We start from the raw sequence: 15730 nt of genomic DNA, 5'->3' as shown, positions 1-15730 counted from the left end.
CTGGCTGACTGCTACATGACTCACAGACTTGCACACAGCCTATGTTTTCTTTCCATATAAGTATATGTACATTTATACCACAATGCACTGTTTTTCTTAATATGTTGCTTCCTTTCTCGCCTACACTCGATTGTTATAGATATTCCTTTTATTGATGGTGACTGTTTATTTTATGATGATGTGAGAGCCTGTGTACACTTCTGATATATGCAGTGTTGTTTGTTATTGTGGAAAATGATAAATATATATTTTTTTTTTAGGTACAGTAACCATTCTCAGATGTTCTCCAATGTAAGAATAAAAAATATAACAGTCCAGCTGAAAAATTGGAGCACTTTTACATTAAGATTACGTAATCTCTGCTCAGACGTCTTGACCCTCATTATAGAAGCATTGTAGCCATGATGAGAAGTTCTAATGCAGTCCTAAGTGTACAGCGTTCCTTCTGATAAGAGTCAGTGCTAACCCATTCAAATGACGGCAGCACTGCTGTGGGTGTTAATAATGCACCACTTAAAATCTAGACCTGCTGAGATGCTCTAGAACTGTCCTATTAAAAACATGGTATTCCCTGCCCAGAAGAGCTTGCACTGTTGCTATGAAGATAACAGCACTGCTGTAAATTGCAGGTAATGGCCATTAAATGAATAGTAACTCTTCTGAGAAGTCCCCATACAGTCTCACTTACGCAGCTCATAGGGCAAACAACTGATCCATTAAACATGTAGCAGCTAAGAAGTTCTAATTATGTCAGATTAAAGGTTTGGCAGCCATGCTACAAAGTTTTACTGCAAGGCGGAATCTCTGCTAACACTGTCTGAATAAAAGCACAGTATCAATGCTGAGAAGTCTTGGCTCTGTCCTATTCAAACTGTGGGTGCCTTGCTGAGTAGTCTTGTAACAGTCCCATTAAAAGTATAGCACCCTCTAGAGCAGATGAAGTAGCTTTTTGCACATCCTACCAAATACAGTATACCTGCATATGTGAGGACACTGGATTTCAGACCCTAGAGTTCAATTCCCTGCTGCCAAAATTGAGATTACACACAATAAATAGTACCATCTACTGGTACACAAGTTTACAAAGCATGACAACACATCTTCATACCTTTCACACCAAAACTTTTTTTTTGCCAATGTGTGTTAAGGAACAGTCCTGCAGACCCAAAAAGTTTAATCCAAGTTTTGGTTCAAATCACTTCAATGCATTCACAAAATAGGAAATAGTGCCCGCTTGAAACCGCAGGATGACCAGATCTAACTTTCAAGTGATGTGTATGCATATCCATCAACTGCCTCTTAGGCAGCACTTGAGTGGCTGACCTAAAGAGCAATTTGCGAACCCAAGGAGAAAGGGCAATGGGAGAATGCTTCGGATAGGTGCGGTTTGATTTCAGAAGGAGCTAACATTTTTTCTGTCCAAACACTGTTGGGCTTTTCAACCTGCACTTCTACTTGTTACGTTTGTGGTAAAGTAATTACAATTATACACAATATTGAAGTAATTGGTGTTCTGAAGTAGAACATGAAATATGTAAAACATTAAATTGTTTCCTGATCAGCAATCCCTCATAAAGATATCATCCTTTGTAAAGATAAACTTAAAGCCCTTGTTTTTAAGCTCAATCATTGATAATTTGTGATACATTTCCATTACGAACTCCTTGATGCTACCTAAGATATACATTATTTATCTTTTGTATCACATTTCTCGATTAGACACCTGTTATAATACATGTGAGGGCTTTCTGTTACAATTTCAGGGTAATGAGGTAAAGCTACTAGGAATCAAGTTTGGTTTTAATGTATTCATAATTCAGAGCTCATCCTGACACCAGCAGTCGAAGTGCATAAAAAAAAAAAAAAAGTACAGGAACAGTGATGCTGCATGCGGGGAGAGGGGGGTAGTGAGCATGGAGGTTGGGTCAAGGGTTGCTAAAACAAAAACAAAAAAAACAATATATTCTGTATTTTTTTTGTCTTTTACCCTCAGGTAGCTAGATATAAAATAATGTGCAGCTTAAATAAAAAATAAAGAAGTTGTTACTCAGTGGGAAATGCACTATAGATCATTATGAAACCTCTCTTAGCTAATGCAGTGCAGAGGTCTGTGTGTAACCAGAAAGCCACAAAATTAAATCTTGGTGGTGCAGTGGAAAGCAATGACTTGTGTACTTTCGGTGCTACAAGGTGACAGCCTGTGACAGAAAGCACTGTGAATATGCAAGTCATTATTTAGGCTGCTACAAAATATGCAAAACAGTTTAAGATAAAATGGTGCTTCCAAAATATAGATATTAGTGATACCCAAACTGTACCTAATGCAATTTTGTTTTTCATTTCTGTCCCTTCAACACTTTCAGGGTTCAAAAGTGCTATATAAATAACAAAACGCACTTCATAGCTCATTTGTTAACTCTTTGCACTACCACTCAAAAAGAATAAATCTTTGTCATTACAAATCTTGAGTCAATCAATTAAGGCCAGTACCGGCTCCCAAGCATCCTTTACATTTGCAGACCAACCTTTTGCACATATTTGCATTTCTTTCAGGCAAGCTGGTACCCTGGCAGGAAGCTTGTTTATCTGTCTGCTCCGCTTCGGTTTCACAGCACAGGAGACTCCCTTAAGTCTCACTAAAGGGTACTTCATCAACAGCATTTAAAGTATCAGAATTAACCATCCCAGGATGGTCTTTTTACTAAAAGTAGGGGAACGTTTTTTCATAAATCAAAAAATATATGGACTAATCGTGCCCCTCTGATCCTGCCCACTTCAATCTCTTCCTGGCACATCTGCCCTTTTGTTGCCTCAAACAAGAAACCATTTACAAATGTTAGCTAATACCCAATTACTTTACTAATGTTCACCAAACAGTCATTGATTTGTATACTTACTTTGTTTACCATAAACACATCTTTGGCTTCCGAGTGTTTTATTGGAATTACAAAAATACGTAATCTCAAAATCATTTATAATTAAACATGTTGTTAATTTGTAGTGGGAAAGTATTGTAAAGACAAAAAGATTTTAAGGATCTTGTTAGAACTCCTGCTCCAACAGCCTATCTCTGTCTAGGGTGATGGGACGTTCTCACAAGTTGGGGATAGTACTAAAAAAATATGGCACAACAAAGCAAAATTCATCATTGGTAATATAACTTTTTGTAAGCCCACCACTGAAAGGTGAAGGTGTCATTGCACCATACAATTGCCATAGTGTTCTGTACTGGTCATCTGGCCTCAAACTTTGTCACGGCCATGATGTTGACTATTGGTGTTATTGGTCTACGATTCCTGTTTTGAGGGCATGATGTATGGCTCAAACTAAGGTCATGCATCAGTGATAGTTTGTCTATTTAATCTGTTCCCATTGCAAGTTTTTTTTTTCTCAAAGGGATTTAGATTTGGGCAGTTGTGATATCGGTCACTGTTGTGATAGAGTGACCTGTCCGTCACTATCAAAATCAGGCCCTAAGTTTGGTATAAACTCCCTTTAAAATCTAACAGTCTTCCTTACATTCTAAATTCTGCATCTTGGGAACTCCTAGTTCATTTGGAATGTTGACAAGAATGTTAGCTCTCTCAGAGGGAAAAAGATCAATCATTCTTCTCCCTCGTTTGTATCTGCCTGGGCGGAGAACACCAACAGAAACTACTCTCTGGTAACATTCAAAGACTACATTTGAAAACATTTTTTTCTTTTAAATTTTTCCCACCCATTTAAAGGCATGGTTAAAATTAAAATGGATAACGCTTTCCCAAATGGCACTGACCTAATATGCTTAAGTGTAACATTTACCACTTCATTTACTAAAAGAGCTTGTGGAAGAGCCCTGTAAGTGCCATTAAAAAGTTGTCTTTCAATCCTTCAGAGTTTTGACTAATGTTACAGTCTAATGTGATTACATATATACCATTTACCCTTACAATATCCATGTACAAGTACTGATGTGTCCTTCAGGCACCCTGGGCCATTTTGACCGAAAGAGTTAACAGGATGTTTTACATAGTTTAGTAACTTCACAAGTCTGCCATGCTGGTTAAACCCCCTGCAGAGGCCCTTTCCATATGGCTCCTAAATAAGCCAGATGATAAATGTGCGTGGGTGTGTTACTATGAGTGCATGAGAAAGAGGGGGTAGCGTGCATGAACGTCTTAGTGAAGGCTGATGACCAAGAATAAAACCTTTACATGAAAGAAGATGGTCCAGAGTCCCCCAAATCAGTAATCATGGTTTAGGGAATATTTGCACATAGGCCCACACCATCAAAAGTCCTAACTATGAAAGTAGGATCTACGTGGTCACGAATATTACTGTAGTCTTCTTTCCCTTGGAAAATTCCTCTTATATGCCTCTAAAGGTTTTATGATGTGGGTTGAAATTAAAGGGCATCATATCCTCTATGACAAAGGACATGAAAACTAAAGGGTCCTTTCAACCATGCTCTGCATCTTTTTTGCACCCTCCCACCAAAAAAGTATTGGCAGAGCCAATAGTCTAGCATGCATTTGGAGTCTTAAATACAACACTAAAACTACTTGCTGCAGTATAAAAACAAAACAAAAAACAACTGTTTTCTGTATACAAATATGTGGTATAATTTAGTATGGCATAATTCAGACAACTTTTGAGATAGTAAAAAAGTCTCTCATGCATTGCACTGCAAGAGAGGTGGAATGAAATGCTAAACACCCAATGGCATACGATGAGATAAAAATACTTCTCTAGGCGGAGACAAAGACCTCTCAATGTATAGTTTAAAGAATTGGTAACAAGTCAGCAGACAGCAGCACTGCCAATCCAGACATAAAAAAGAAGAATCTTATTATTGCCAGATTGAGTCAAAAAGAGATTCTATTTTGAAATGACATACCAATTGAGAATACACAGAATTAGGGACTGATTGGTCCTGGACTATTTCAATTTCCATTATGTTACAAGCAGTAAAGGGCAGTATCAAAATAACCCAACTAGGTTGTCCAGTGACCAACAGTGTGGAACCCTTCAGAGTCTGCAGCCTTCGGTAAGGTCAGACAAAGGCCCAGTAAGGACTGTGCAACTCTGGAGAAGAAAACATAATGCATATTGTATGTCTTTGCCCAGCCTTCCTTCAAGAACTGAGATTATTGTTGCAGCCCCCCGCTTTATTCAACGAGGGATCCGGTCATGTAGGAAGGTGGTTATTGGAAGTCTAAACGCTATGAATCCAATGTTGAACTGTGGATCTACGAAATTTCTAAGGCTCGCGGGACAACAGCTCACCTCCTCTAACAATCAGTAGCTCTAGGCACAACCCTTTTTCCTTTATCTCTGTACTTCCCTACAACTGTGTTTGGCAATAAGGCATTTTTGCACTATCTGATTACAATATTATTTTATGACAATACTACAAAATTGAATTGGATTGTAAGTTTTGTGTTGTACGATCCCAAACTGTATTTGTACAAACAAGTTTGTATTACCTTTTATTGTTAAGGTTTTAGCTAACTGTACAATAAAATTGATTACTTACTATACATTTTTTCTCTGTAGTCACAGTGGACACCCAAAGCTGGAGTCCTGTGTAGCAGCAGTTAACATCTGAGCATAAAACCAGAGAAGAACTCATAGTCTACTGTGTGAGACTTTATTCAGAGTCACTGATAGATCCCGCAGGACACCAAGCTTGAGAAATATATTTAGTGGGGATGTTTTTAGGACATAGCCTTGACTGCCTGACTGACACACAAAGTTTGCCTGTGCAATTACTACACTTATCTCACATCCCAGAAATTGTGGAGAGCCCAAAGGTTGTCCAAACCAACCTGTTTTAAGTGCCCAGAGGGGAGAGACGACTTTTACCATGTGGTTTTGGGATCCCAGCTCATCTACTGCTACTGGTCCAGAATATTTAAGATGCTGTTAAATGGACTGGGATGCACAATTGTGGCCTTGCCAAAACCGCTCAGTTGAGTATTCTTGATGATCTAGTACAGTGGTTTCCCAACCTGTGGTACGGGGACCCCTGCGCGTCCGTGAAGCCTCCTCAGGGGTTCGGTGACTGCTTAGAATTTCTTTTTAAATATTAACAAATTAGGTCCCCAGATTCCAATAATGATTCAGTGGGGGTCACAGGGTTCCAATAATAACGTGGGGGTCCACAGAAGTCCAGTGGATGGGAACCACTGATCTACTGGACCCTAAGGGGCGACTGAATCTTTGTAGAGCTTGGGTCACAGATTGTGAAACAAGACATATATAAATACTTGGAGACACATTTCCCCTCTTCCACCCCCCTCCACCCCACACACACCCCTCTGATATAATGGAGGGCAAGAATGGACCGTTGTGCAAAACCGGAGGACCCAATCTATTTAGCACGTGGTGTCTCAAGAAGCGCACCAAAATATGTGGAACGTGGTGGGTGCATTATGGGTTAGACGGAGTGGGCCTGTCATAACATGTAAAAAGGTGCAATGGAAGACTGTGGACTGTACAGCTGTCTTTATCCTGTCCCCTACGAGGGGCTGTAGAATTTATCTGCCAAAAGTGTCTGTATCACAAACCTTCAATAAAGTGTTGTTAACATACAAGTTACTTATCTTCGGTAACAATATATCTGGTAGAGACATATTCTAGTTACAGATTCCTTACCTTAGAATTTTCCCCCAGACTGGATCTGGAGATTTTTTTCTTTGAGCAATACCCTTACGCGTCAGTAGGTGGCGTCGGTCGGCTCCGCAGGCATCATATTCACCGTGATGACGTTGGGAGTAGTACACAGACGCAGCCTCAGCGCAGTGACACAGAACTAAGGTGCTGAATGGGGAAGCCATGTCCCTAGAAATCAGTTCGAAAGGGAGGACGAGAGGGTCAGTAAGGAATCTGCAACTAGAATATGTCTCTACCAGATATACCATTACTGAACGTAAGCAAGGATCCAGACGGTGAAGTCTCGCCTCATGAGAAGGATGTGCAGGTGCGTAAAAAGTAGGCAAGGTGATGGACTTGCCTACATGAAAAGGTGTAACCACTTTGGGAAGGAAGAAAGCCTTAGTGGTAACACCACTTTGTCAGGGTGCACAGACAGAAATGGAGGCTTAGAAGAAAGAGCCTGAAGCTCACTCACTGTGTGAGCAGAAGTGATGGCAGCAAGAAAAGCAGTTTTGAAAGTAAGGATCCATAAGGGACAATTGTGCATCGGCTCAAAGGGAGTACACATTAAGTAAGTAAGTACAAGATTGAGGTCCCACTGAGGCATGATAAATGGAGTGGGAGGAAACAAACGGGTGAAACCTTAAAGACACTGACTTACAATAGGAGACTTAAAGAGTGAAGGCTGATCAGGCAACCTAAGAAAGGCTGAAATAACCTTTAAGGATGCTCAAAGCAGAACCCTGCTGGGCTAAAAATAGAATGAACAAAAGAACTTCAGATAGAGGAGCAGAGAGGGGCTCAACAGATTTGTGGGTACATCATGCCACAAATTTATGCCAACGACAGGTGAATACTGTTTTGGTGGAAGGACGCCTGGCTGCCAAGATAACATCACAGACTTCGGGTGGATGGTCAAAAGCAGTCAACTGCCGGCCGCTCAATCTGTACACATGAAGGCGGAGATTGGACAGGTTTGAGTGGAGAACTGTCCCCTGCTGCTGTGACAGAAGATCCTCCCGAAGGAGCACCTGGAGTGGAGGATCGGTGGCCATGCTCAAAAGCTCTGGATACCACACTCTCCATGCCTAGTCCGGAGCCACCAAGATGACTTGGGCCCGGTCATTCCTGATCTTCTTGAGAACTCTGGGCAGAAGTGGTATAGGCGCAAAGAAGGACGGAGTTCCACTTGAGACAAAAAGCATCTCTGAGCGAGTGCTGCTTTGGAAACACCATTGTGCAAAACAGCTGACATTGCACGTGCTCTGCGGAGGCGAACAGATCACCCTGTTTGTTGCAGTACCATAGGGCAGTAGTGTTGTCTGTGAACTCTTGCACTACTTTCCCTTTGAGAGAGGGAAGAAATGTTTTCAGTGCAAGCCTGATCGGCCGGAGCTCCATAACGATTGATATGGAGCCCAGACTCCACCCGAGACCAGAGGCCTCTGATCTCCCCCTCTCCCATGTGGCCACCCTATCCCAGAAGTGATCAGTCCGTTACTATGGACAGATCTGGTTGGGAAAGGGAGAGGGATCTGCCGCTGACCCAATGCGGATTCGAAAGCCACCACTGCAGGACTAGTAGGGTTTGGAGGCTGCAGCAGGGGTGGACTGGGCAGACTCTGGTTCCCTGTCCCATGACCACGTGGGATTCTGTGTCCCCTGCCACGTAGCAGCTGAACAGTATGGGTCGCACGGTGGCTGGGAAAGGGACACGAGAGGGAGCCCCTTCCGTGGGGCAAAAAGCAGACTGTTAGTTGGAGATGAGGGGCAGTGGAAATGCCGAGGGACTGAGCCGCAGTCCTGGAGTTCTTGAACAACTCCAAAGCCGAGTCTGCTTTGACTCTAAAGAGACGGGAGCCGTCAAAAGGTATGTCCATAAGAATCTGTTGGACATCATCTGAGAAACCAGATGTACTTAACCAGGTGTGGCGCCTCAAGGCCACCGTTGTCACAACCGATCTACCTAGAGAGTCAGTCGTCTCCAGCCCAGATCTGATAGTGAATTTTGCCGCGTCTCTCACATCGGTGACAGCTTGGGAAACGATAGCACAGGCCTCCTCCGGTAGCTGTGGCAGAACTTGCGCGGCCGTATCCCAGAGAGAGGGGGTATAGCAGCCCAAATGGCATGCGCTGTTCACTGACCACAGCACAGGACTGGAGGAAGAAAACGTCTTCTTCCTAAATTGTTCCAGCCTTTTTGATTCCCTATCCGGAAGTGCGGAAGGGAATGCACCAGAGGATAAGGATGCCTGGATAACAAGGCTCTCAGGCGTGGGGTGTTGGGACAGGAATTGGGGTCGTCCGGGGCGGGCCGATGGCGGTGTGCGATAGTCCTGTTCACAGGAGCCCCTGTGTTTGGTCTGGACCAAGTTCCCAAAAGGACAATGGTGAGGGCTTCACTGATTGAAAGAAGAGACTTCGATGGGGAAGTCCCTGGTTGAAGCACCTCCGTCAGGAGATTAGACCTGACCTGAACAGTAGGCAGGTCAAGGCCTAAGACCTCAACCGCTCCACTGTCCACCATGGAATAATTGCCCCCTCTGCCCTAGCCACGATAGGAGGAGACAGCATGCCAGTGTCTGGAGAGGTACCCAGACGACTGGCCTCGCCAAACTCCTGTGCCCAGTTCAAAATAGGGTCATCCTGGTAATAATAAGGGTCCAGGGACCACTTCTAATTCTTCCCCGAATTTGAACTCCTAAGAATAAGGGTCGGAATCCAACCTGAGGTGAATAGGCCCCGAAGAAGGAGGCAGCGTCAGCCGCTGCCGGTCCAACTTGAAGTAATCGGGGATCAGGATTGGGTAGATGTCAATGGTGGGCACCACCGACGTTTAGAGTTGACAATCAAACCAGCACCGGGGAAGCTCTCAATGCTACGACCTGCGTTGGCGCGGACCTGAGAGCGGATCCGGAGGGGACTTCGGTGGCCGGAGCCACCGGCGCAGAACACAAAGGCCCACCGACCAAACCCTTTGGGCCTGAAGGCGCCGTGTCAGGGTTGGGCTGCCCAAAAATGAGGCGCATGGCCTCAAAACTCCTTTAATTGGGCAGGGGTCACCCCGGCTCCCAGATACTCGGGGAGGCGCAGAGTGGACCCAGAAGCAGGCTCTGAAGACAGAGGACTCGAGCATCGATGCCCCTCCCGCGTCACATCAGCCGAGCAACGGGGCTAAGTCGAAGGGTGACAAAATCTCTTCGACTTCTTCTTCTTACCTTGACCCGAAGACTTCAAGGAAGAAGAGTGGTGGTGGCTCTGCGACCAGTCTCGAGACCTTCTCCTCGATCGAGAACAGAACTTACATGAAGTCAAGCGCCGGGCCACCCTAAGCTTGAGGGACTGCTCGCTCCCTCAAGGGCTTTGGATGCATGGCTTGGCACTCGGAGCACGACTCAGGATTGTGGTCGCGCTCCAGGCACCACACACAGACCCGATGCGGATCCGTCACCGACATCATGCGGTGACAGTCATTGCACGGTTTGAAGCCGGTCTTTGGGGACATCCCTCGATGCACCAAAAACACACAAAAAGTCGACAAAAGAGTCGAAGTTGGTCAAAAAGTGACCAAGGGTAGCTCTCTCCGGATCAGCGCATGGCGCAGAAAGAAAAGAACTGACGCCACTGCACTGAGGTGGTGTCTATGTACTACTCCCGACATCATCACTGCGACTACAATGCCAACGATGCCCATGGAGTCGACCGACGCCACCTACAAACGCGCAGGGGTATTGCTCGAAGAAAGAAATCTCTGGATCCAGTCTGACGCCTGGGGGAAATTCTAAGGTAAGGAATATACAACTAGAAGTCTCTATCAGATAAACAACTTTTGAGTGTCCAGTAGATTCGTGCACGAGAGCTCCTGTTTCAGTGATATTGATCTGCAGAGACAACAATGAGATGCATGCAGTAGGTGTACCATACGTTCTGTGAATAAGCAAGAGGTTAAATTTACATAATGCTAAGGAACATCATTTCACCCACCCTCAATTATACCGAAGCGTTACTGCTAAGAAAACTAACAGTAGCCTCACGTTACAGTAAAGGTGGCAATAATTTACAATTATGAACTATAAATCTGGTTTCCTTTTAGAGGGTCTGTTTAATTACACAAAGTATCTTTTTAATGTCAAAATATAGCGATTAACAACCATCAATCACCACAAATATCGGAGCAATGTCCTTTTATGAGTCTGAAACCTATATTTGCTCATCTTTGCTACATAGTTTGCAATCTTCAAAAAGAGCACATGGCAATCTTCAAAAAGAGCACATGGCAATCTTCAAACAGCAAGAACAACCCCCTCTGAGTGAATGCGGATGAAAGTTAAAATTAAAAGCTACTGGGAGCCCCTCAACCAACCAGCATACAACATATTGTATGACAGCCAGACGTTTGTGTATGCCACAATTTGAGACGACCGGCTGCGAACTCTGAAAAATGCAATTGTTCAAGAAAATGCAGTAAAACCAGAATATAAAATATATATAAATATATATATATATATTGATAAACTGAATTAAAGATAGATTTTCAATCTTCTTTTAAATAATTTAAACTTTCATAAAGAAACGGCCTCTGGGAGATTTTGGATGTTATGAATCGGAGGCATAAAACACTGCCCCCAAACCAACTACCTAAAACTCTGGAATTCCTCAAAAGAAAACAGAATCAACATTGTCTTGTTCAGCTAAAAAAAAAAGCAAATTAGAAGGGAGTAGTTTATGAGGTGACCCACTAAGTGCCATTTAATTTAACAGAGGGAAATGTGCTCAGATAATCATACCAGTCCTTGCTATTTACAAATAAATTTACTATCAAATTTTCACATCCAAAACACATGGTAAAAACACGGTTCTAACAAAACGGGGTTTCAATAGGAGCACCCCAAGATTTCCTCTGAATAACACTTTTTTGTCTTTTTCACACAATTTAGTTTTAGAATGTATGCATGAAAGATGGGACCCTATGAGAGACAGCTAACATCAAAAAAACGTTAAAGCAAATGACCACACAGAATAACTACCAAAAGGCAACAAAAGGATACCGTATGGATTCCAAATGTTTCGATTGGTAAAGAATGTTTACCTGGCCTTTAGTTTTCTCCATAATCGCATCACGTGAAATGTGCCCTGCTACTGACCGACATCACAACACTAATGTGAAGCCAAGAGTTAGTGGTCGAAGTGCATTCAAAAAAAGGTAAGGGAACTGTGATCCTGCGCGCAGTGGGGGCAGGGGCAGTGAGCGTTGCGGCAGGGTCAAATGTGTGGCCACAAAAATACAATATTCTGTAAGTTGTTTTGGGCTTTCGCCGTCAGCTACATATACAATAACAAGATGCCTAAATGAAAAATACATATACAAAATTGTTACTGTGGCAACATTCCATCTTAAGCCAAAGAGCAAGATAACACGTGGTGTACTTTGTCATTTCGCGGTCTCACAATTAAAACAGAAGCTAAGCACATACCTGTCGAAGGAATCTGTGGCCACCTTGTAGAGGTATACAAAAAGTTTACTGCAGTGCCGCAGCGTGGGAGGGACTGTATCAATGCATAAAGAGTCATCTTCCAGCAGTCTCTGAAACGGGTGCGTGTTGGAGGGGGACACGGACGAGGGTGGGATCTTCTTAGTGTCCGAAAAGCACCCAAGTAACCGCACTGCATCGGCAAGCTTCTCGTACTGGATCTCCGTCTTGAAGAAGTGCGAGTTGGCCGGCTCATAGCGCATGGCCATGGCGAGTGTGTGAAACACAGTCCGAAGCAGTTCAAACACTTGATTCTGGTTTACTCTTTCCCATCCGTTCTTGGGTAGGAAGTTCAGGGACCTCTCCATTGCTACTAAGAGCGAAGTGACATACACAAATCCTCCTACTTTTCTGAAGACTGTCCTGGTACGATGACTCTCCCGGAGCACAGACAACAAGGCCTAGACACGATCAAGAGCAAACAGAGAAAGAGTGAGCAACAGTCAGCAAAAGGCGCATCCAAAGTGCGTACAAATGAAAAGAAAGAGCAAATGGCTGCGTACAGCCCGACTGATGTTATGTTGTGTGTATCTCTAGGAAATACACACTCACAGAACAATATCAAACATAAACATAACGACTGCAAAAGAAATGCACCTATGGGCTTAAGGGAAAGCACCGAACCCATTAATGTCGGCACAAGGCTCACTGGAAGTGCTCTTCCGGTATTCTATTATATATGCATCATATTCTCCCTCGTACCCAATATGCAGTCTGCTTTACGGTTCCTCCAAAGAACTGCAGGAGTCTTAACTAACTGTCCCACAATTCTTCCTACACTTTTTTTTTGCTCTGTACATAATACAATTTAGGAGGACTTAATGGAGTACTGAGGAAGCGGGAAACTGGGGTTTCCTAAATTAGTTTCAGTTCATGCTAAACAAAACAAAAAGAAAAACAAATCTTAAAAAAGAAAAACAAATCTTAAAAAACAGAAACAAAAAGAGTTCCTTCTCTCGATATGGCCATTTTCGCAATATTTAATGCCTCTGGGTGTCCAAAAGAAAGAACAACAGATGTAGGGTATGTTTTTAAATTGTAAGCCACTTAATTCACTTTGATGCATGTTCTTCTTGGAATTATGAATTACTCAAAATGTCTACCAAAACTGAAACAATGTATTGCTCTCACCAAACTTCTACGAAATTCGAGGGATGGTGCAGACATCTTAAACTATCATCTGTATTCTGCCCATTGTTATACTATGGAGAAGTGGAAGCATCATGGACAACTCGGCCTAGAATACTAAAGTGGTGATCACTGTTTTTCAGTAGGTCAGCCTACTGCTAAGTCGCAAAGGCTGTCGAAAACACAAGGCCTCATGATCATTCCCATAGGCATGATAATCATCCAGGTGGGAGCATCTGCTCACCATTCATTTTCTGCGGGTTGGCAAGGTTAATTTGCAAGAGTTGAGTGTTCTAAAGCTAATGCAATTACACCACTGTCTGACCCATCGTTATTGCAGCTGGGATAGTGAAAGCGTGCTCATCACAAGTAGACTTTTGCCTGTCTAAATTTAGACAATGTGATCAGGTGGGAATCGGCGGATATTTGGGAAACTTGCTGGGACACAGGGTAGTAGAGGTCTCATATGATCTTGGGTTTAGGGTCAGAGACGCTCACTCCCTGCATTTCACTGTGTCCGAACACTGCCTAACAGCACTACAATATTATTTCACTTGTAAATATATCAAAATATATTTTGTTTTGTATGATTTCATAGATAACTGTCCAAACTATCTTACTAGGAATTTTTGCTACAGCACCGAGCAAAAACATATTTTGGGCGCTAAAATATAAAACACTTATTCTTTAACCATTCCATTTATTTTCCACCCCTGGAAGAGGTTGCATAAAACTTAATATGCAGAAACTTTGTCTAATGCAAAGAAATGGTGACACACTTCGTACACATTTGTCAAACAGTCCTAAAGTTATTAGCAAGTCAGAAACTGTCTTTTTAATGGACATTAAGACTTAACCATAACTACGGTCACTAAAGCTAACTAGTCACCAAAGCCAACTGTGTATGTATGTGTACCTATATATCGCCGGGACAAAAAAAAGGATAAAATGAAGTTATGGTTACGGATTCATAACCAACAAATCCCACTGGCCAGTTAAAAGCTAGTTCTGCAAATCATAACTTGCAGCCCTACCTTGCACTGCACATGACCTCAAAAGGCATAAGGCATGACTAATGATACCACAAATAATACAACTGTTAACATTACTGATGAGATCACATGCATCACAAATAAAATCCCTATTGTGGACCCCAGTGTTTTTCACAAAATGTCACACCATGTTATTATTGCACAAATGACAATTTTGGGAACACACATAGAGAACTTTTATCTTCTTACACCAACAAATATTCTCTAAAGTACAAACAATGTTGTTCACACTATTTGACCTACACCGAGGGGTAGTGAAGTGACACCATACACCCTTTGACTTTCAGTTTTACTCACACATGCTTACACATACACACATTCGCATTTAAACTCTCTCTCTCTCATAAACACACTCACCGCAAGCACTCACAAAACATACATTTAAACATTTCTTTTACATACCTCAGCTGCCAAAAAAGGCGATGTGCTAGCTTACTGTACTCAATTTTTATTACTCTAATAGAGAATAACGAATCATTCGGTATTAGTGTGATAAAAATATTGAGAGAAAACACAGTGGAGCCCCAACCAACATCGATAAGAACGAGCTGTTGTGTTCCTAACACTGATTTTGCCACCTCTGAGGCCTGGGTTGCAATGGCAGTGCCAGGAGTTACAAAGGGTAAGCCGGAGGTCGCAGCTGCGACCCGTGGCAACCCCTAAAGGACATCCATGAGAGCAGAGAATAAAAATCCTATTACTGTATCTCAGGAACACAACTACCTACACAAATAATGAAACAACTGTTCTTGATATTCAATTCAATGTTGAAGTTATATATATTTTAAAAAGTATTAAGGAAAAGCTACTTTTAGAAAGTTAACTTTTTCCTGCCTAGTGTTCCTGGAGGCTAAATTTGCATTTGCTCTCCCACTTCTGACAGCTAGTAATTGGCATTTGAGTCGGTGTGAAAAAAGTGCAAACTGCCTCCTAGGACAAAACAGGCTGACATGAATTGGCAGAGATTACTCCTCTGAACCTGAAATAATATGCATGAAGGGGTTGTGAGCATCCTCTTGGTTATTACAGTGTCAAGTCTTGTTTGACAAGCTGCAAGGTTTACATATAACACTTTGAGGCACACCTAAAAGGAAGGGAAACAGAAGCCAAAACATTTCTAGTGTATCCACTGTCTAGTTGCTGAAGTCCCTACTTTTGTTCTACCAGAGTTTGTCTCTGGGTTTTTACTCATAAAACTAAGGGCGCAGTTGAAATGCAAGGAAACAGGATGCCAAAACTTTTCTTGTGTAGCCACTCTCTGGTTGCTGGAAACCCCTACTTTTATTCCATCAGACTGCCTTCTGGGTTTATTGTAGGTACAGTTACTGCCCAAAACTGGACCTTAGTGTTAGATGTGGAAGGACATTAGGATTACTATGCTAC

At 42.6% G+C, this 15730-nt stretch overlaps 1 protein-coding gene across 3 annotated transcripts in view; it reads right to left on the bottom strand.

Annotated features, from left to right (window-relative positions):
* Nucleotides 1-15730, bottom strand: part of WDFY3 (WD repeat and FYVE domain containing 3) — a 1200521-nt gene that overhangs the window by 735325 nt on the left and 449466 nt on the right. For all 3 annotated transcript variants that reach the window (XM_069236246.1, XM_069236255.1, XM_069236264.1), the window contains exon 14: nucleotides 12111-12568. In XM_069236246.1, coding sequence (XP_069092347.1) covers nucleotides 12111-12568 — 458 coding nt within the window. The remainder of the gene's footprint in view (nucleotides 1-12110; nucleotides 12569-15730) is intronic.

This window comes from Pleurodeles waltl, chromosome 1_2 (genome assembly GCF_031143425.1).
Source record: "Pleurodeles waltl isolate 20211129_DDA chromosome 1_2, aPleWal1.hap1.20221129, whole genome shotgun sequence".
NCBI lineage: Eukaryota > Metazoa > Chordata > Amphibia > Caudata > Salamandridae > Pleurodeles > Pleurodeles waltl.
Note: the sequence above shows the minus strand (reverse complement) of the source record. Positions and strands in the feature narration are given on the sequence as shown.